General features: G+C 42.5%; 1 protein-coding gene and 1 long non-coding RNA gene across 7 annotated transcripts in view; one reads left to right on the top strand and one right to left on the bottom strand.

Moving 5' to 3' along the window:
- The first annotated feature begins 1,895 nt into the window (after positions 1-1,895).
- LOC147756777 (uncharacterized) lies at positions 1,896-8,401 on the top strand. 2 transcript variants are annotated; one of them, XR_015323111.1, is made up of 3 exons: positions 1,896-2,238; positions 4,244-4,607; positions 4,746-8,401. It is a non-coding gene; the product is annotated as an uncharacterized LOC147756777 (long non-coding RNA). The 2 variants fall into 2 exon arrangements; XR_015323110.1 differs by lacking the exon at positions 4,244-4,607.
- The window catches only part of LOC111248422 (cell adhesion molecule Dscam1-like), a 134,582-nt gene continuing 119,420 nt past the window's right edge, over positions 7,682-22,843 (bottom strand). For 3 of the 5 annotated variants that reach the window (XM_022800751.2, XM_022800754.2, XM_086982701.1), the window contains 17 exons: positions 21,601-21,762; positions 21,132-21,416; positions 20,820-20,939; positions 20,273-20,437; positions 19,581-19,864; positions 19,203-19,347; positions 18,864-19,028; positions 17,767-17,837; positions 17,324-17,576; positions 17,067-17,159; positions 16,702-16,896; positions 16,450-16,609; positions 13,054-13,208; positions 11,470-11,643; positions 10,735-11,139; positions 9,717-9,969; positions 7,682-8,942 (listed from right to left, as the gene is read on the bottom strand). In XM_022800751.2, coding sequence (XP_022656486.1) covers positions 8,903-8,942; positions 9,717-9,969; positions 10,735-11,139; positions 11,470-11,643; positions 13,054-13,208; positions 16,450-16,609; positions 16,702-16,896; positions 17,067-17,159; positions 17,324-17,576; positions 17,767-17,837; positions 18,864-19,028; positions 19,203-19,347; positions 19,581-19,864; positions 20,273-20,437; positions 20,820-20,939; positions 21,132-21,416; positions 21,601-21,762 — 3,125 coding nt within the window. In that variant the 3' untranslated portion in view covers positions 7,682-8,902. The other 2 variants (XM_022800752.2, XM_086982702.1) reach the window with 2 other exon arrangements.

The raw sequence follows: 22,843 nt of genomic DNA, 5'->3' as shown, positions 1-22,843 counted from the left end.
GTTTCGCCTCGACACGAAGCTCTGCCTGTTTGATCTTCTTGCCCGTAGACACGTTGATAGGCCTTTGGCCTGCCACTTGTTCTGGGCTGAACGGAACAACATAATACGTTTAAAGCACCTGTCGAACGATGCAGAAGCATCTTTCGGATGGGAAACCTTGAGACAGAAATTTCACCGACGATACATATGAGGAGAGTTTCGGAAGACGTGTAGAAAGCTAAACGTGATCAGTGAGTGAGCAGCCTATTGGAATATCGGTGGATAGTTGTTTTTCCTTTTTTAATTATTAAATACTCTTTCCTTTTCACATTGTATATTGTGAATAATTAGTCGAAAGTTGGGATACTTATCATTTGTTTAATGAACGCGTCATTAAGCGTTTGTAGGAAGCAAACAAAGACTAAAATGCTATTAAAAAAGAAGTAACGTTCTTTCAGCTGAGCATAGATCTACCTAATGGACAGACATTAAACTATCACTGCGCTGTCTGCGAAACTATTAGTCAAGTTTGAGACTGCACGTTGATAGGTCCTTTACAACTGAAATTTCTGTTGACACGACGCTTTTTAGTCAGTTTTGTTAAAAATGACATTAAAAAATCAGAAGTGTAAGCCTCTGTGGAGATCTCACTTGCTTTTAAACATCATTCATTTCATATCTAAAGCATAGCCAAAAAAGTAGCCACATAGCTTAGGTTAAAATGTATCCAATCAAAATATATAATACTTTCCGTCACAGATCTGAATGCGCATAGGCACCTATTCTTGTATTACCTATGATGTAAACAAGCTGTTCATGTTGAAGTTGAACGCTTAGAAACGTTCTATGTAAGTATGCACAATCACATTAACCATATGAAGATTGAATGAGTGTGGTCGATGTGTTTGTCAGTAGTCTCCTCTGGGGTTGTACCTACAATTATAAGTCATGTACGTGGAAGAGCGGGAGTTCGTGTAGGAATTGACAGTATTACATGTAAATATTAACAGCAGAACGAAAAAAGACGCAACACTACACATTTATGTATCAGTAGGTTCTAACTAATGATAGCTATCTGTACCAGTCTGTACACAGCATTAAGGCAGGAAAACGTATGTTCCTTAAGGCTGATTGCTGCTGTCTTAGTTAAAAAAAAAAAGGACAATGCTTTGAAGCCTCCACGCGGCCATACGTCATTAATTTACTTTATTGGTCTCCATTTCTGTAAATACTCGTTTACTCGTTTCGCCTCCTTTTTTCTGTCTTCCATATTGGGCCGAGCTGACTCCCTGTATTAGCTACTGATTTCAGCCATCAGGCGATAATAAGAAAAAAAAAATAAACCAAGAACGCACGATACATCTCTGCTGTACCGCTTGGGTCGATTACCAATACTACCAAAGCTGTCTGGGGTGCAGGCTAGGTCTGTTTCGAAGCTGCACTTTTATCGTAGATGAGATGAACCAAGCAACACATGTTGTTGTTGCTGCTACTGCTACTGCGGTTGTCTCTTTGAATACTTTGTTTGGGGAATTCCACAGCTTTTTGTATGTACAATTATTATGTAGTCCTTTGGACTGCTTCGAAAAATGATGCCGCTGTAGATAGTAACTGTACGTGTTGTACAGGACATATTGCCAACAGTGACTGGTTTTCCTGTCCTGCTTTCCTACTTCTTTCAGTTTCTGCGGAAGAAACTCCGGCCAGCAGCCGGAAATAACTGCTTGATGGGGGCCAATATGGCAACACGCCAGACTGTCTCAAGCACCATCTCTCGTTCATTGTCTGTCTATCCTCCTCGCTCGTTGCTGTAAATGTGCGCTATCTCATTCGAGACACCCGACGCTCGCCTAAGGTTGAGAAATACCCAGCAATCTAATATAGCGTTGACTGCAGGACGTCATAACGATCCTGTACGCCAGTACGGCCCGGAAGGGTGGCGCGGGACAAGCATTGCGGGCTTTATGAATAATACATTCGGAGATCTGGACGATTTTTAGTCAGGGAAAAAGTAACCGGAAGAGCGATCCAACGAGTAGAAACTGAGCTACAACTAAAGACTTACTCAGGCGAGCTGTTATTGCCTATTGTCTTCTCCCGCTTGTCACTGTTGCCCCTCTTGTTGTCGTCATCATCATTGTTGCTGGAAAAGGCGCTATCAGCTGGCAACAGTGGGGTAGCGGCGTATAGTCGTGTGTTTGCCTTCAGTTTGTAGTAGTGCTATGCGCGCCGTGTAAATCGATGCCTCTCAATGATGAGGTGAGTGTATACGTCTAACTAAAGGGAATTACATATGAATGTGTTTGTGTGATTAGGGTCACGTACAAGAAAAAAAGAGTATCTATGCCACTAATCGGATACTTCATACAAAAAAAAGAACTACTTTTGAACGATTTTCCTTTTTAATCAAAGGAAAATATAGAAAGATAGAAGGAATCTACGCGATATAAGAGGAGAGCTGAGATAAACGGGTACAAAAAGCGATCCCCCAAAGAAATACTCCTTTCTTTTGAACTTCGTACTGAGAAGGCAAGACTTCATAAAAGACGATGGCTTTCAAGCTAGTCTACAAAACAGTTTTGAAAGGTAGCCGTGGTCGTTGAAAGTCATCGTTAAAAAGAGACGATGTCAGAAGAGCATAACACACTATCTACATTTAACCTTATATGGGTATATTGGACACATATATAGCAGGTGAACGAATGGCATCTGCGGCGAGGATAGCTACGCTTAAAAAACTAACAAAGTATGTTAAAGAAACTTGCGATGAAAACAACTGTTGGTGATACACGAATGAAATACATAGATTGTAAACATTAAAATAAACTAGAGCTTGTCGTACAGCCATAAAATGGTAACGTCTATTGGTCGCATGCTACCTAGTCATTGGTTATTCTATGTAGGAGACCTCCGTTGACGCCGATTTGCATGTGGTCTTACGTCATTAATACCTTTACGCCATCTGCTGACCATAACGGCTTTCATTACTAGTAGTAAGACGATTAGGTTTTCTCTGCAATCGCTTACGTATCTGAAGGCCGAACGCATTCAGGCCATGATTCACGGAGTGGATCCTTAACACCTCCATAGAAGACTTACGCTTAATACAAATCAGTAATAGGATTTTCGTTTCTATAGCGGCCCATCTACGCTCATATCATGCTACTGATGCGTGTCATACATAGAACGTGCATTAAATCGTACACGCGTGTAATTACAGTACGGACAAGTGTTTATGTACTAATAGTGATAAAAAAGATTTTTTCATAACAGAAATATCAATATTTGACAATTTAGCTTTATGATATAACTTTTAAAACTATTAATGGGAATATTTTCTCTAGCATATGTACAATATATTTGCATATTATGCATATCGTGTTAAAGATATGTTTTTGTCAAAACTATCAATCTTGATAACATAAAAAGAAGTATCTTGAAGCGGGCACAGTTCAGCTTGATTTTTTTAAAGTTAGAATGCATTACTCTGTATTAAACGGAGATGCTGTGTAGCCTTCGTGGGACTGCGTATACATACAAGCACCCATCTTACAAACAGTGGGCCACATTTACTGAGGACCTCGAAGGAAAGTTCTCCTCGTTCTTTCGTTCGTTGCAATTTTGAGAAATAAACCGAACGGCTGAAAAGCATAACAATGAAATGCGTTTAGTAAATGTTACTACTAATTAGATCATTCACGGCGCCAGAGAACTGTTAGAATTTTCGTTGTAGGCATAATAGCACAATCTCTACATCTGCTTGTAGTAAAATATCGTTGAAAAATTCACAGATTAACCAAGGGCAACATTCTATAAATGATATATAATGGCTGAAACCTGTGTCATTTCAGCAAGAAAATTGTTTTATTGAGATCTCGTTTCGAATTTATCAAGAAGCTTCAGCATGTTCTTTGCGACATCAAGAAGAGAATTGTCCCTGAAATATCTAAACTACCTGTCCTCCTTGCTTGGTAATTCTTTTTTCCGCTCTAAACGCATCCACTAGTCTGTCTCTTGGCATAGCCGACAGCTAATAAGTTAGCATAATGAAATTGGCACACTGACAGCGTTCCGACTTCTTTCTAAACATTTTCTCTCCCTACCTTTCTCTGTTTGGATTTTCTTGTTGGATAATGTCCTGGCATGTGAAAGAACGTTGTCTTGGGACGCTCCTTTATCTTGCTAGTTTCTGTACTTCAGCCTTCGGTTCCTGTCTGTCTTTTTTTTGTTTACACGACTTTTCTTGTTGATTGCTGTACTGTAGGAGAACGGAGTGCCCCCAGAGTACCCACAATCAGGCCGTATAACGCCTTGATTGTTCGACTGCGCTATGGCGGCAGTAACACTGGTTGAAGCGATGACATTGTCAGCAGCAGCAGCAGCAGCAACAACAACGACCATAACGACTTCTTTACTGAGTCGCTGTTGTGTGACTGATTGAATGAGACTAGAACTGCGGTGACATGGGCGCGGTGTGAACGATACACTGCTTGCATAACTATTTTTTTCTGCCCCACCTTTGCTTCGCTTCACCGAAGGCTCCATTCAAAGCCCCGCTTTGCCGGCCTTTCTTCCTCATGGTCGGGTGAAATATGTGCGAGCGGCCACAACTGACTCGAACGAAGGAGGTACTATTATATAATATGATAAAATACGGTAATTCACCGAGCATAATCACCGCCTTGTTACCGACTGAATGAGCTAAGCTCAGCAGATGGAAAGTTAAAGACTAATGTAATGTTCCTCGGAACTATTGCCTTTTTCAGGGAGCCACGTATTACTTGACCAGTTCGATGTCCCAACACAAGAGCTACTACCGAAGCAGAATCCATCTGTGTGTAGTTACGTTCTCAAGTCCAGTACTCATCACCGATGAAGTCCGATTTCGCCCGCAAGTGACGACGCTGTTCATGGCCGAGCAGGAAGAAAGATAGATAGAGGCCCGCTAAATCCAGAACGAAACAGGGTGTAAAAAACGAATTGCAGTCAAAGAAGAAGAATATCTAATTTGATTTTAACTTTGCCGGTGTTTCCTTCTCATCCTTCGATTCTGCTCGTACCGCCTCTTCTGAGGGTTTTCTATCCTTCTTGCTTTCCACCTGATTCAACTTGTCGCTCTATGTTACTCCTTTTTTTGTCACTTCCCCTCTTCTCGCTTGGTTCTCTCGTTATGAGTAGTTTTGTACTAACGGAGAGTTCTGTTCCTTCCTCTTCGTCGTCTATTCTGTTCCTTCTCCGTGTTCGTGTTTTTTCATTATCCGTTCACTCGTTCGCTGTCTGTTCCGCTGTCGTTCGCCGTCGTTACGACTTCTGCAGCTACACTGCCGCGACGGTAGCGATTGCCGTCAAATAGTCAACGTACGAGCTCGTTTCGTGTCCCTGATCCACTTTTTCCTTCATCTTACCGACATCTCTTGAATATTATATTGACGTGTAACAATTTCTGCCATAATATCGATGTGCGTGCTGATGTCGATTTATCCTTAAATACTATTGCTGCAAACACGTTTTAAGGCTTTCCAGGGAATTTTTGTTCTTCGATCGCTTCAGCTTGCTGACGTTCGTCAACAGTTTATTTCACATAGACGGTAAGTTTTGTCTCGACGTAAACCCCTAAAAATTCGAACGTGATAATAATGGCAATTTTACTCTTCAGAACATTGCCCGAACATGGGAGGGGCCCTTTATGGTGCTATTTGTAAAACACTTCTACGGCTACGTATGTGAAGCGCATATAATACAACGCCAGTAAGAACGCTTTCGTGATTTTGTTTCGCAGCTTCAAAATGACACTGAGTTCCCTAGCATGCACAGAAGGGGGATTTGGCCAGACAGATTACGTATGTCCGAATTGTACGGATACGTAAATAAATGCGAACTTTTTTTTCATGGTTCAAGAAGACTAGTTGCTCTGCCTTATGCTTTGTAATAACATGATTGTCTACCAAAGTTGAAGATACATGGTAGTCTAGGTTCTAATCATACATTTCACTTCGTACTAAGGGCTCATCGGTTGAAGCGTATCGAACGATCTAGGTGCCGGACGTAAAACGTATAACATTTAACTCACACTAGCTACGTAAAGGTACACACTTTGTGCGCTTATTTGTTTCGATGCTGTAACTCATTTTAGTACTCTGTCCGCAATCAATTTCTCCCATACAGACATTATATTTGAAAAAATATCTTCTAATAGCTCATCAATAAAGACGATTCGATAACGAGAGCCCGCACATGCAGCATTTATCGCAGAAGTTACCTTGTTGCTTGTGGATCCAGGTTGTTATGGCAATGGTAAGAGGACTTGGAAATTTTGGATAGGCTAAAATACACGAAATTTCCTGAAGACACCTAATTGTATCTGCGCGGCTATTTGATCTGCACGCTCGAAATAATACGCATGCACAATAACAGAGCGTTTGGGTCGAGTGGAAGCTGCGCACGAATTAGTATAAATGGCCAATAGAAATTATCGCCCAAAAACCCACGTCTCCTTATGTTGTTAACAGATCGTTAGAAGTCGTCTTGTGTCCAACTATGCAGGATGCAGGAAAGCTAAGCATCTACCTGAGCTAAATTAGATGTCATAGTATTACATAGAGCAATACAGTCCAATAGTGACCAGTAGCCCCTCATCATTCAGTTCCCGAAGGCGCGATACGGTGTCCCTTCTACGCGGATTCAATCGGCGTACTAAGCGGAAGGCATACGTTCTAGACATAAGCCATGGCTCGCCATGCCAATCACTAACATTCGTATTTAGCGTACACCCCAAACAAGTGGGAGATTTGAGCGAAAGTACGCTAATCGAGGATAAGAAAAGTGTAGAAACGAAGACTATCCAAAGCTCAAATGTCTTTTGCGAGCTGCAAGAACGTTTGCATGTGAAGGGATTAGTAAAAAATGCTTATACACCCCTAATTGATAGGAACGAAACACCGAATTTGATTATTTAGGACATCATCGATCATGTATAGTGATAATAATAACTTCGTATTCCAGTTTATCTCAGGTTTATATCAGGTTTATCCAGGTGCAAGTTACAATATTATAGAGTAGAAGTGGTTACAGTTTTGGCCACTTGAACTGGGTCACATGGGCCACTCAGACGCTTCTTCAATCCGACAAAAAATCGTTCAGTAACACGCATAACTTTATACGCAGTTAATGCTCACGATACGTTGTTTGACACTGAATAAACAACTTCTGAATGCATCTGACGTCTCCAAAAAAGAAAATATACATAAGTAAACGTAATATTTTTTATTTATTGAAAACCTTCAACTCTTTACCATTATCCATTGCCAAAAAAATAGCGACATATTATATGCACAAGGAACGTTTTGAATGGCGCACTGATACATTGTAACCTAACCTAGGAGATAATCTCTTCTAGCTATATCTATAGCACCGACTGAGAGCCTACTAGGCTAAGACGGATACGATGCTGATCAAATCCAATAAATCGCACAATTTCTCTGGTAGTATCTAAGCAGTGCGCTCAAGGCTCGATCCTCGTAACTAGACGAAATATTTAGCTACACAATGTGGCGTCTAAATTAGATCGTATAGAGAACACCCATTGCTATGAGCCGTATTACTGCAACTATATGTATTGGCTGCTTCAGCACGAAGCAGGCACTGTCACCTCTTCGATCGAAGCTGATCGGAAAAATTCTTTAGAGTACAACACGTAATAACGTATGTATAGAAAAAACGTTTATTTGTTTATTGACATTTCCGGTAGATGACTATACATCTCATACCACGTTCACCATTCGTTAGTTTCTTAACAAATATTGCACAGTAACCACTTTGTAGTTAAAGGCTTGTGTAACGACCGAACGGCGCTCAGGTACAAATGCTTTTTTACACAAATAGGAGCGCAACATCTTATCTTTCTGATCCAATTATTATCGACACTACCCTCCATCTCCAGCCCGTCTCCTCAATAATCCATAGAGCATACCCCACAGTGGTTTTTAGAATCAAGTACATATATGCGTCGATTTCCAGTGATTAAGATTCAGCGCTTCGTCCTCGTCGAGTCAGTTCTTATCGGTCGGCTTAACTAGCATCTTCTTCTTTTTCAGACTTTCATACAAGTGTACCGCTCAGCGTAATTGATGCTTAACGGGGTTTCCCTCTTCTTTTTCGACTCTGTGAGCTTCGTCATCATGCTTCATTTATAGCTGTACATAACTAGTGGATACCTCACGTGTGTCGCATACTTTAATCCATCATTAAGTCTTATACTCACTTACCATGTCAATCGATTACAAGCGAACCACAGTCATAAGGACCGTTCCTTATGGAGGACCTTGCCAGGGCGACAAGCTTGGGCCGTTTGCGTCGTGGTGAGAAATCACATAGTATAGGCCACGATCACCTTTGTCCAAAGACTAATAAATGTTTTTATTTCTACGTGTCTTTCTCTGTTTATAACAATCTATAGTAATTCACTCGATCATTCGCTTCCTTCACTGCTCAGATGAGAATCGGCAAACGTTTGGTATTATGGGTGCTACAGACAATAATAGGTAGAACTTTCACTGCTATAGCTTCGTTGACGCTGTCATTATGTGGATTTATCTAGTGCATTGCGTACGTTCGTCCTGTCATTTGTTGTCGTGTTTCTGCTGGGCTGATTCACCTACAGTTTACCAATCGACATAGTTTGCTTTGTTGTAATGTCTAAAGTGTTCAAGTTATTTCTTTTTTATTTAACATATTTCTGACTTTTTATCGCCCTTATCGCCGATTTCGCTTCTTGTATCGCCCGTATTGTTTATTTCTTTTGTAACCTTTCATTTTTTTTGCATCTCCTCGCGTCGCATCCTTTTTTTCATCTATTTATATTAAACCTATTAAATTATTATATATATATTACAATATATGGAAACCTATGACCATCTTCGTACGCTTAGGACGGTTCGTCCATGTCGAGCATTTCCGAGGAGAACCTGCAACACACATAGAAAATTGGAGAACAATTGTATTAGAACTATTCCAGACCAGAGCAGGTGCTGCAGCCATTCAATTGACGGACTGAGGCTGGCAGGCAGTCGCATTTCCACTAATGACGGCTGTCCCTCACTGCTTCGGGGCCCCACAACAGTTCGAATACGAGCGGTCGAAGTGGATCCACAGAAGGCACAATTAATTTGCGTGTCAGGCTTTCTCTTTCGCCTTCTCCTTCTTTGGGTACCCATGCTGTCTTGTCCTGGCCCCGGCACGTCCCCAGAGAAGAATGCCTCTTACTCGTTGGTCTTTGGGCCAAGCCACGAACGCCCTCTCAATGCCATCTACACAGACAAAACTACAGATCGGAACTGCGCACTGCTACAGTTTGTCTCATCGGTGCAAACTCTTAAATATGCGGCCATACGTAACCTAGTTTATAATAATTACAATTAAAACAATATTTTAGCAATATTGCAGAGCTGAACAGTAAACGAGTGTTTTTGGGCCGCTCATCGGTGAGCCAAACTGGCTCATAATAACAATACAAAGTAACGGCTGTCTGTGCAACATGCACTAAAGCTGATATATTGAATATATTTACAAAAAATCACAACCGACATATCGGACTGGGTGTGACTGATTGGGAGGATATGGTTTCTAATTCTTCGCAATGCTGAGTGTCGAAGTAAATTCACGAAGGTAGAGGTCTTTATCCATACGCTCAAAAAAAAACTTCTAGTAGGTGTAGCGGAGGCCAAAATGACGGCACAAACCTTCTAGAGAGCGTGTGCGTGTGTGGTTGCTCCCTGCGAGCGGCGGTCTCATGGTACGGTGATGAACTGGGGGTTGTCTGCGAGGGCGATCCTGATCCTCCCTCGGCACCGCCGATTAGTAACGAGCCTCCTAGGGATCCCCCTAGTGAAGGTGAGCCCCAGCCGCCACCTGAGGATTTCCTTTTTGGCTTGGAATAGAGGTATGCGGGATGCCGGAGTTCCTCACCATTTCCTCCAATCAACACCACCTCGGCTAGAAAAAACAGAATGAGTCATATTTATGCACACATGCATTTAAATAGAGACACCTGTTCAGTGACAAAGCATATTGATCCATAAAATGATATTTTCAGCTAAAAAATAGCAGACGGAGTAGCTGTGTCGTTCAGTCTAACTTCCCCATTTGCACATAGTTGCTTAACGGTAAGCAGCATGTAGTTTACTATATCTGATTAATTTCGATGGAGTCAAAGCTTTCTTTCTCATCCTACAACGCCCCATATAAGTTGGCTTCGAAAGGTATAAACAAAAGGCTGCAATCAAGTAAATTAAGTCATTTGCCTAGAAAAACTAATCTGGGCTCAGGAAAGAAATCATTGCATCATGCAGCGTACTATGCATGCTGGACTACCGACGGCGGAAAGGTGTTAATCTTTAGAAGCTTCAATCCTGTCTATAAGAATGTTCCTGATCAAACAGTGATAGACGTCTTATTTATAAATGAATGGATACAGAAGATAAAAGAAATAAACACAAACTCTAACTACGGGAGACGATGATTTAATAGTTGACTACCACTCCGACGTATCGTTTTCTAAATGGCGTACTGTTAAACAGTTAAATATCTTTGATGGTAGTGAGAACACTCAGGCACAATAATTACGTTACTCGAATCAAACTCTATTCAGACAATACTGAAGGATTCCTTCTTTATATACATAGAATATGGTATGATGTATATAATATAATAAAGACAAATTAATTACTTCATATATCATCTTTCCTCGCACACACTTACCAGTATCACAAACGTGATTAAGTTGATTGCTATTTTGCGCCGGCAGTTGCCCGGCCATTTGGTACTGGCCTTGGCCAGCCTGGTTTTGGTGGTGCATCGTCACACCATGGTGTAGTGTACCCTGGTGGTGACCAGGCATCTGCTGCCGGTGAAAGGGCACGTCGTAAGTGTGTTCATCGCCTCGCCACTCTCTTGGGATGCCTATTCCAACGCCCCCGGGGCCCAGAGTATCTCCTCCATAGAAACCCCTGCTTGCGTCGCCAGGCGCTCGGCGAATAGTCCCCTGACCGTGGCACGGACTCTGCATATACTGCATCGAAGCATGCTTGTTTGCTTCCATCTTTTCCCAAACCGCCATCGGAAGAGTATCCTGATTGCAATGCTGCAAACATTTGGAGCTGTCACCTAATAACAAATCAAAAACAAACCTCATATATACAGAGTATAAAAATATCTATGGTATCTATGCTAAACGGTAGTAGTAGAACGGAAATAAGGAAAAAAATCCCAATTTCTTAGCGTCGAATAATTTTCGAATTGTTTACATTTGCCTTAAACTGTAACACCAGAACTTGTAATTCGGAGAAGGCTTTGAAACATCAGATATGCTACATCGAAAAATTAATATGACATATCCGAGCTCTAATTAAAGCCAACAGCGTCAAACCTTAAGAAATAAGCTAAGATTCTGCGCTTAGCTATAGTTTGGCTAGAAGCGCATGTGAATCCTCTTACCCTGGTCCCTAGGGTGGCACCCCCTTGATCCTCTCATCCGTCCGAACCAAAAGCATGCTCCTACAGCTGCCGTCACTAGAAGAACAAGGCTGACAATGAATGGCAGTATTAAAGACGTCACTGATCCATATGGAGGCGATCTATCCCTCGTTGAATGCGGAGGTGGAATTGTCCCTGAAACAAATAGAAGAGAAGGCATCCACTTGTCTTATTAGACACTAAGATTGCACATATCTTGGTGTCTAATGGGACAACCCCTTTGAACAACAGAGCCCCTTTGCAGGAGTACGTAGCTGTTGCACTCGCAAATCGTTGAGGACACTTGGCAGAGTTTATTGAAATGTCTCAGCTTCTATCAGTTATTTAACTATCTTTGAGAAGAATTAAGAAAAACTCTTTTAAAGACAATACATTCTTCTTCTGTAGTATCTTCTTTATATAGTATCCTATACATATTGTATAAGTGATTTCCCACAGAAATATATTCTTGTTATTAAATAAAGAGAATCCTATTTGCTCTGTGCTATCAGGTGTATATATAAGACAGAAGCCTGACTAAACTATCTTCTACCGCCTAATTGCACATATAAAAGAAAAGATATTGCTACATTTGGTCGTCCGATGATTTTTTGACACTGTCTCTTTCTTTTGTACGTGGCAGTCACGCAAAGGGCTTTTAACGCTTTCCTCCGCAGCTGGTTTCATGTGCCCTCTGCAATTAGCTTTGCCGCATTCGCCCAATGACCTGGTAATCTCACGGTGGCCCTTTTGTTGTACATGTTATCCGATGAGATCTTGGCCGACCGGGAACACTCTACCAGCTGGGCACTGCTGTTTGACCCCAGAAAGCGGAGTAGCCAACAGCCAGCGGGATCCAGCTTTCGCCCAGCGACAAAACAACGTTGTCCCCGTACTGCCTTGATGATTTCCCGTTGATGAGGGGTCGTGAAGGCTTAAGAAGGATGTCGGCGAGCATATACTGCTGCAGCAAGCAGGACGGGAGACAGGGTGTCGTAAAGCAAGCACATGGGGTTAACATTGAGCCGGCTGACTGCGCTGCCGGTATAGCTATTATTTGATATGTGAAGTAGACACGCCACTAGTCCATTGGCAGTGACGAGACACCTTCTGCGTCTTATAACGCTCTTGGAAGAAGCGACTAGCTACGCAAAATCTAAGACTATGTGAGTTTACCCACTATCGGCCAGTTGGTAACATTAAGCAGGCAAAAGCAGTTAATGCTATAGATGTCCGATTAACTACCGCAGTGGCTCAAATAATGCTGGGCAGAAATAATGAAACGTTATACAACGTACGTAAATATTTCCAAGAATGCCGACTGACAGTAGTGCGCAAAAAACGCAAATGGGGTAAGTACTATAGATCGCTTTTTGCAGCTGCATAAGTTAGAGGTGAAAATTAAAAGCTAGTAACTTCGAACATCTTCGTCATACATCATCAGCTATTTAACTATTGACTAGACGGTAGCAGGCACAACATATACCCAATAACCACCGGCTAACAAAGACGAATCCACTTCTCTGACGAAGATGCAGTGCACGACATGGATTTCGGTAGATTTACCTCCTTGTAGAGTAAGTGTTGAGAATGGATACTCGGTTTCCGTAGCACCCGCCTCGTTGTGGGCAGCAACTAACAGAGTGTACCACGTGGCGTGCGCAAGTGAGCACAGGGTCACTGGGTGCTGAGTCGTTGAGCTGGATGAGGCATCAAAAGCTCTGCAAATGAAACATCAATGAAATAGCAAAAAAAAAGGCAAAAGTCAATGAAAAAAAAAACGCATGCTATCGTTGTTTGTAAGTTCTAACATGCAAGCGTCCAGAAATATTCTCCTGTTTGCAAAACATCCTAGGACGATCCCACTCGTCAAGGCTAACAAAACAGCGTGTCTGTTTCTTTTGATACCATCCAACGCTATAAGCTATTCCATCTATGCTAACTGCTCCGTTTGGCTACTGCTACCGTCGTTGCGGTGATCGTTATAGTTAGTTGGCCGCTGCGGTTATACTGGTGGTTTGGTAAAGGTAAACGATTATGTCGAAAACAATTTTGTGTCCATGAAAGATGGAAGAACAAACGGCGACGCCAAGGTAATTTGGAGGAACATCTTTGAAATCGTTTGTGGACCCATGGGCTGCTTGCTCGGCTTACTATGCTCACTGAAAGTCAGAAAGTCTACTACTACTCAAAGCAGTCCGGAGGTCTAGCCCGCCTGCGATTTTCTCTTTACACAACTGCGGGTCACTGGCTGTTGGCCACAGACGGGCCTCCGCTGGTTTCGTCCAGTTTAGTCTGCTTGGTTTCGTTTCTTTACTTGCTGCATTGGAAACATAGCTAACGGCTGATCAGTACCGTCAGCATCAGACCCCACTATTCGTTCAGACTCCCATTGCTACCGCTTCCACCCAGAGGCTACTCGCAGAAGATACAGTAAAAATGGTGAAAGTCTTGCTCTCGTTCTCTCTTCGACGCTGGATTTCGGTTTCGCAATAAAATGGGCGATTGAAAATCGAGATCCCTACAATTACGAAGGTGGTGGCAGTGGCGGCTGCCCAACCGTCGGCCACTCGTTTGCTAGCCGAGTAGAGGAAGTCAAGTAGAAAAGCAGAGCTGGAGTTCAGTTTGTGTATGTTGAGAGTTAGAGGAGCTGGCCCAGAGGCTAGTGAGTAGGGCAACTAGAAAGGAACTACAATGAGAAAGAAAGCCAGGCTCAGATAGGCCTGCCTTTGCCTTGCTTGTCCTGGTCCAGCCCAGAGTGGTGGCCGCTGGTAAAGAAACATCCGATACGCTCGGATCGGGATTCGTTGAAACCCGATCTCCTGACTAACGGAGAGCCGGCATGATAGGAGACGGAAGAGAGGGGCGGTACTTTGGAATGGAGTGAAACGAACGGGGCCTCTCTGTCTAGCCTTTTCGAATAAAAAACTAAGTAAACGAATTTCTCCACGCAACGGACCTCCAGTTCGGCCATCAGTATCGCAGCGATTCCTGCTGCTACTGCAACAGCTACCGTTGAGTCGAAAACCGTTGGCTGATGCCAGCAAGAGTCCAGCAGCACCTCTTTCTTTCTATGACGTTGTTAGTCATTTTGTGCTTCATAAAGCTGACTTGATTTTCGATCCCTCGTGGCAGCGAGAACTGGGAGTGGAGTTCGCGAAAAAAAGACCTTGGGCTGCTGGTGAGAGAAGCCATCGGGTTTAGCTTAGTGCGGACTTCTTAGTTTCTTGCCCTAATATTCTTCCTTTACAATGTCTGAACAATAGAAAAAGAAAAAAACGTAATTCTAGTGTTCTACAAAAGTCCGCATACCCTTTAAGGAAAAATCCCGAAAGAATATTCGGGGAAATTTCTGATTCGCTTCAAGATACTCCTAAATAATTTCGATATTTTATAGAGCATTCGGCGCCAATACCAATGTTGCCAATGAAACGTCTTAGCAAGTAGAGAATAGGTATTGCGGCAAAGGATACTAGACCGCCGTATGACAAGCACCCGGAGGCGTGAAAGGGCGAGATCTGCAAAACAATAATTTGAGCCCTTTGGCTTGTAGAGCTGACCTGTAGAAATTTCCTTCAGTGCAATCGTCCGTGAATTTTGTGTAAAAGCTTGCCGTCAGCAGAGTTATCCTACACGGGTGGTCACGCGGAAAGCAACAATGAACTAGGGAATTCTTTGGATGAGTTTGGTTCACTACACCTACGGCTGTAGTTGTCATAGAACTTCATGGCCGTAACTGGCTTTATGGCTCTAAGGCCAATCCTCGCAAACTCACTAACGAACTGGTTTCCAACTGCGTTTCCGCTTCGTAATACCCTGCACAAGTTTGGCGGACAGAAACATCTAGTTGGCCATTTATTGACGATCACCTCGACAAAAGCCTTTCAACAACTCCCATGGCCCTAGAATCTCGCTCGACGTCCCTCTGTTCCAGAGTGGTACATAGTCTTTTCTAGTAATGTTGCTACCTAACTGAACATATATAAAAAACGGAACTTTATGCACAAAGACTGACGCTCCTATATAATAGGAGCCCCTGTACGACCATTACTACTCTAGCTAGGGAAGAAAGCTCGCAGAAAAGGAGGCCTAGAAAATAGATACTGCGTCTCGTTTTGTCATGTACGCTGATTTATACAAGGACGCAACTTTACGTACAAAGATGGACAATGTTTCATATTAAAGGCACTTGTACAGCTATTAACACTTCTAAATGGAGAGGGCCTGCGAAATAAGCAACCTGCAACGTGGGTTGTGCCCTTTTTTTGCTATATTAAGGTAGTAAATCATAATAATGGTTTTTAGATGATTACAGAAGCTCTCAAGGAACGCCATGTGTGAGTAAAAAGGGCCTGCGAAATAGGCAACCTGTAACGTAGATTAAGCGTTCCTTTTGGTTATTTTAGTGGAGTAAGTTATACTAATAGATTTTTTTTTGATTATGACGGGTCCCAAGGAGCGCTATGTACAAAGTAATTTATCATTATGTTACATGTTTATATTAGAAATACATAAGTGTATTTTTGAAGGTTTCAAATTCGTTTGGTTATCGTTGAGCGTTTAAAACTCGCTTGAAGACGAATCCTTCGGTGTTTATAGGTGCTGTCACTGGGTTATTCTTTCATCATATTCTTGATAATAAAAATTTTGTATTCATACTAAAAAATAGTGAAACAGAAAGCATGTTCAGTCTACAAATGGACAACCTTAATCTTTTAAAAATAAGTTAGAGGAGCTGTAATTACACAGAAAAGAAGCAGCACTCTCTGCTACATTGTGAACTTGTAATTTTCAAAAAATGTGGAGAACGATAAAATTAGAAGCATTGCTTCCTTTATTGACCGTATTTCCTAGATCATGTCATCCACTACAATTGTATGTTGATAAGTCGTAACGCGATAAATATGAACATCTTTACACGTACAAAGCAATGTGCGGTTTCCAAATGCTCTTTTTACTGACCTAGATCCCGGGTTAGTCCAGTCGGAGTCTCCTTCCAACCGGTAGTGAAGGACGAACGTGGAGATAGGACAGCCGCCACTTTTCCATGAGGACAAATCGACCGAGATGCATGTAGTGTTCGACGATAGAAACTCCCGTATTGATGTCGGTGCCACTGGAGCTGCAAATAATTCGGTGGGTGTTTAATTGTATCTTTTTTTAGTGTATTGTCTGGAAAATAGCCAGCAAACTAAGTGTTTTCGTTTTACCTACTTGCGCCATCGGTTTTAGTTTGCACATGGTTGCTGTGAGGCCCCTTTCCGGCCCCGTTATGGGCGACTACATAGAAAACATATGGCCGGCCACAAGAAAGGCCTCGTACGATATGCGAAGCCTTTTCGGCAGGAAGGAAGTTTTCCTGCCATGGACCTCCGCTGCCACTTGTGTCACGATAAAATACAGTGTACCCTGAAAGAGTAAGCATCAATTTAGCGACGTCATGAAGCACCCGTAGAACACCACTGCTTACTGCTACGATAGTTCAGTAAGATGGATTTCGATTACGGTCAGTAATTGCTTAGATATGACAACTTATAAAATTAGCTTAATTTGTGTCATTATAGCTCGGCTTCACTCACCGTTAATCGGTTGCTCACGGGCAATATTCCAGGCTAGATGAACCGATGAAGACGTAGAAGACACCAGCTTTAGATTGGCGGCTGGGGGCGGATCTGAAGTTCGCGCGCAAGATAAATGTGTAGGTACAAACGAAAATATTATAAACAGGTCACATTTACTACCGTCACTGTTATTCGCTCGTAGCAAGGCAACCAATATAGAAGAAAAGAGTTCCTCTACGTACAAAACCTAAAAATGCTCTAAGTGACAAACTTACCAATTTCGAGTGTTTGCGCTAACACTTCATCGGACACTGGTCCGGCACCTTTACTATTGAAAGCTTGTACGACCACTACATATTTGGTGCTTTTCTTGAGTTCACGGATATTTGTCTCAAGCGGCTGTCCCGATGGAAGTTCGGACACGTCAAGCGTTTTGTACGCAAACGACTCGCCACCTTTACCCGACGCTTTATAGCCCACGTAATAGCCCTGCACACTTGCTGGACCATCATCGCCGCTTTCAGGTGCCTACAAAATATGCGTATAAATAAGGTATATGTGTATATGATAAGCTGGCATACCCCAAAACGCTTATCCGATTTATACTCCGCACAAAGTTCTCGTCGTCGTTAAACTTCCTTCTGTCACATGTAATAACCCATTCGAAGGGTATTGTTAATTTGGATAACTCGTATCAATAATCTGGCATGATACTTACGTCCCAAATAACGTGTAGGCTCGAGGATCCTATTGGACTGATCTTTATGTTGCGTGGTACCGAATTTGGGGCTGTAATACAGAGAAAAACAACGTATATCTGCATAGTCTGTATGTGAATGTTTCAACCTAAGCTTGATAAACATTACGTTACATATATAATACTGAAATTGTGTCGGCTACCAATTGAGCGAGTCAGGCGTGAAAACCATTTCAACTCGTCACCATCTAAACTTCTATAGACCTTACAAGCATTGCGTCTTCTACTGATTATCACGATATGATTCAAGGGCGCAATCCGATTCAGCAGGATATTCCGGATGAAAATGAGAAAAAGAATATTTTTGTCAGTCCAACTAGCTATAGAAGCTACATTTGCGTACCTAACTTAGCTGTACTCCTTTGTTGGGCTTCAGCGTTTTGAAATTACGGTCGGTAGCCGTGCGTGTTGGCTTTATACATTCATGTTGAAATTCCTAAGTCAAGACTGAGCTCTGTTATATGCGCCTCGTAAGAGATACAAAAACATGAAGACTATTCATATTCATCACCGACACATTATGCCAATAAAAGAATTCTTTACCCACGTTGTTCTTCACGTTGTACATTTAAAAAAGACGCAACATATTTTTATACCATTGAAATGGAAAGTAGATTATAAATGTTCAGTCCCAAAACTGGGTTAGGAAGTTAGTTTCTTGTATTTAAAATAAGTAAATGCTTTGTGGTTTTAGCATCGTCACAAAGGTTAACCCCCAATTCTGTCTCGTCGTTACGCAGCATGTTTATAGTCTCGGATATCAAGACACGTTTTATTTGTGCCCTTTTCGTATTATATGTGAAAATGTTTTTTTTTTTTGTTTAAGGAAAGGTGCATCTTTCTAAAAAATTTACTTCCTTGGCCTGTTTCGCAGTTTATTCCTCGCTCTAACTGCCCACCATTGTCGGTTTCTTTTGTGCATTTCGTCCGCATTAGCATACATTTGCATTGGCCACCGACCGCGGTGTATTATTGCAGTATCGCATGTCAGCGCGGTCTCTCCGAAGGACCAAATATGAGTTGGGGACCTTCTACAGTTTCAGGGTCTCGAGGCGTACCTTCTTCATCCGTTGTCACAGTGACCGCCTGACTGGGTTCGCTCATGCCAAGCGCATTTTCGGCCTTCAGTCGAATCTCGTATTCGCTTTTTGGTCGAAGCGAAGTGACGACTACGCGCGGTTCCGCCGTCTCAACCGTACTCGCCTGCGCAATTTCCCAACTCGCTAAACAGAGTTAATAAAACGAGTCAATTAGTTAAGTGAATGGCACGTTCCGTTTTAGAGCCAGAACCAAAAGCAATCCTCCCGACCAGGGCTACCGTGATTCTAAACGTTGTTGGAAAAATCAAAGGATTACGATACGGCTCGCGTTTAGCTCTTACATAACGCGACTTATACCTTTGGATTTTTTGAACTCAAGAATATATCGGATGATGGGGCTGTTGCCACTGTATGGATGTTGCCATGTTAACGTAGCTGAACGGCTGCTTACTGAAGCTACGTCTACTTCCCGTGGTTTTTCAGGAGGTTCCTGGACCACCACCTGTCGTGCAAAAGGCAGGCAAATTGTTATTGCGGTCGCTATAAACAGCTCTATATATATCTAAGAACGTTGAGTTTATTTACAATATTATTGTATCTTATGCAGAATATTGTATAAAGTTTCATATATACGTAATATGGCAGAAACAGCCACTTACTATAGTCACTAGTAATAATAATACCATTGCTTATAGAAAAAACTATATTTTTCACCGCATTAAGATGTAAACTCGCCTGAAAGTTGGTGTCGTCCCTTCCGAAGGCGTTCTCGGCATAACAGCTGAAAAGCGATGAATCCCTTCGCTCAGCGGTCGCTACGTGTATTTTGTATTCAAGAACTTCCTTTGTATTCAGCTCCTGCACTACATATCGAGGTTCAAGATTAGGACTGAAAGGTTGCCGATCCCTAGTCCATGTCACAACAAGCGGTGGCTCTCCAATGGCTCGGCAATTTAGCTGGAAGCTATCACCACGCCGCACAGTGAGCGCCTGGAACTTTCGTTCGAAATGGGCCGCCACTGCAAAATAGATTAACCAGTGAAACACTCTGCGTTAACATCCCACGCCTGCAGGAATCTTGCAGCATCTATATCTCTGACATGTCGGCTACCTGACTAACTTTTGCAGTGCTTTATAACAATAATTGTCGAAAGGGAGCCTACACGGATCAAATATGCATTATGGTTTGCTATGTTTTGATGAAAGGCCAATCAGCCTTCATTGGAACAGCTTCTTCTGTATTATGGGAAAAGAACTCGATGGTCTGTCTGATTAAGACTGTAACGCTAAAAATGGCCTAGAACTAGAAGAGCACTAGGAGGCTTTTATTTACTTTTCTGATCACAAATAACTACAACAGTGTCATGAGATAAGACATAGTGGTCCCATAGGCACATCGGGTGAGCACCCGGTCTTCAGACGCTTACCATGCACATCAAGATTGATGACCTTAGAGATGCCTGGTCCCACTCCATTTACGGCCTGACACATGTAGGGGCCTGCGTCTTCTCGCGAAACCTCTCGTATTGATAGCGATCCATTCTCGAGAATCTGAATGTTAGCGTTGCTAATAATCACAGCGAAATCGCTCTCTGGTGCGTCGTTTGTTAACCAAAATAGAATAAATTTGCCATTATTTAGAATCGTGTTCTGTGTTTGTCTAGAAATTAGCTTGTCTCACTCAATTTAGTCTACAAGTGATTCATCCAAATCCACAAGTTGTCTTTTTATTTCAACTGGTATTACTCATATTGCTACGAACTTGCTATAACTCTAACACCATGCAATACATAATGAATATGTTTAACTATTTTCAAATAAAAACTAGTTTGAAATAAAAAAGATCTTTTTATTAGCTTGAGTATTTCAATTTAAACAGGATCATGTCATATCATAATACCGGATTATGGTTAAAAAACTGGAAACGTGAAAAAATTATACGACAGCTTTATTCCTGTTGAGTTTTATACTAACTTTGTTGCTTTTTCCAACGAATAACTGGTAGCGGGTGACCTGACGCTTGACAGTCGAAGACGATCGGCTCTCCAACGATGGCATGTCGATCCAGAGGCTCCGTTAGCCACCTTGGGGGTACTAAAATAGTATGAAATGCTAATATTTACACAAGAATACTCATCACCAATGCAATGCCAATGTTTCACTAGGTAACCCTGTACCTAATGGTTGATATCATCGTCTTGAAGCTTCCGTTGGATATAATAGTCTACGTAAAACCTTCACATCGGACAACTTAAATGACGTGCGCTCTTTCCAATTTTGGGTTACCTTGTACGACCATAGGTGCGGTATAATTCGAAGCTGCTGCCGGGTTGGTGGCTACACAAGTATAATTGCCCGAGTGTAGCTGATCCACAGAAGTAAATGAGAGAAACGAGGTATAATCATTAGCCGCGCTAATAGACGCTTTTAGACTGGATGGTAAGGGCTGGCCATCTTTTAGCCACGCGATTCGGATGGGCAAATCGCCGTCAGATACAATGCACGCCGCTCCGGCGCGCTTGCCTTGAGTGAGGTCTTCAGGGAAAGTAAATGGGTTTACTATTGGCGGAACTGGAATGAAACAAGGACAAATTATTAAAGTAAAATATTGGTAAGTTAAAGCTGGATGTTTCTTAACAGAACGTCTTCACATCTTTCTCATATGGGGAAGGGGGTGGGGGGGGGGGGTAAGCAGTAGTCTCAGATATATAGACAATAAGGAATAGAAAATCGCTGCCGTAAAATAAATACTAACTCATAACGGTTAGCTTGAGCTGCTTTGAGACGACGACATTGTGATCTCCAGTGACGACACAGGTATACTGGCCGTCGTCAGTCCGCCGTTCTACATCAGCTATTACCAGTGTCCCATTGTCAAACGTTTTTTGACGATGATTCTGGGGCAATGTACGGTTATCTGAAAACAATAACACAACACTACTATTTCCACTACGCTTAATTTCTGGTGGCTTTTCTATATCAATTGTTTCTACATAAAATTTTGCTTTAATTTGCCAGTAGGCAATGCTCTGCCAGTCGTAGTTGCCTACCTAAACAGGATGGACCGTTTGACCTGCAGGGATAAGTCGTTCTCCGCCTACGAACGCTAATCAGACTTTGTGGCGGTAAGTCATACAATGTTAGCTTCAGAGGGCTTGATTTATATGATAAAGCGCTCTTAACGATCATGCATAGTGCGTTATTGCTTATGCAGAAATGAGGCAGAAGCTGTATAGTATAGCCTTCACGTCACAATAGCCATGTCATTACAATTGCTGGCATCGCGTCACCGTGGCTCTCCGAATGCCCTCGTTTAGGTATGGTTTAACAATGCTATGTGATGTAGGGTAAACCCCTTTCTATACTCATCCCGTAGCCTCAGCAATAAAGCCAGATGAAAATCCTTAGTCCGAAATTCTTTAGTCAATGCGAGCTGGTTCTTCGAGACCGACTCCCCTAGTGTAAATGCGATATACACAGGGCCCGTGCTTAGTAGACGGTGCTCCCTCTTGTTAAAATAAACTGCCCTATGTGGCCTTGCCCTTACGTCTACGAAGCTGTCGCTCGAGGTGAGAATGTCAACCTCGTGACATCCGCGGGTTACCCTTAGTCGATTTTACTGAGATGAAAGAATAGAGAGAGCTGACATTCGCTGAATTGGCAACAGCCAATCGTACTAGACGATCAACCAGACTGTTCTGTTAGTTGTTCAGTCAGCAGGACGTGTTGTGCAGACAGCACAGGAGTCGGCGACCTCGGCCTTGGCCGGTGACGGGCCCTTTCGTTCTATATTCGTCCCTCCCCCTGAAGACACTGAACACAGTGAGAATGGGCATCTCCAAGGCCACTTGGATCCGGCCCGCCTCCCCAGGCGCATTTTTCTCGCTCCTATCTAAGCTTTGCTGTTATTTCCGTCTTCACAAGCTAGCGAGTCTGTATCCGTAAGACTGTTGTGGCGTGTCTGTGTGTTGACAGGCCGCTCACGTCGCCCGAAATGA

The sequence above is a fragment of the Varroa destructor genome, unplaced genomic scaffold, assembly GCF_002443255.2.
Source record: "Varroa destructor unplaced genomic scaffold, Vdes_3.0 BEIS01000003.1, whole genome shotgun sequence".
In the NCBI taxonomy this organism is placed as follows: domain Eukaryota; kingdom Metazoa; phylum Arthropoda; class Arachnida; order Mesostigmata; family Varroidae; genus Varroa; species Varroa destructor.
This window is presented reverse-complemented; position numbering and strand designations above follow the sequence as displayed.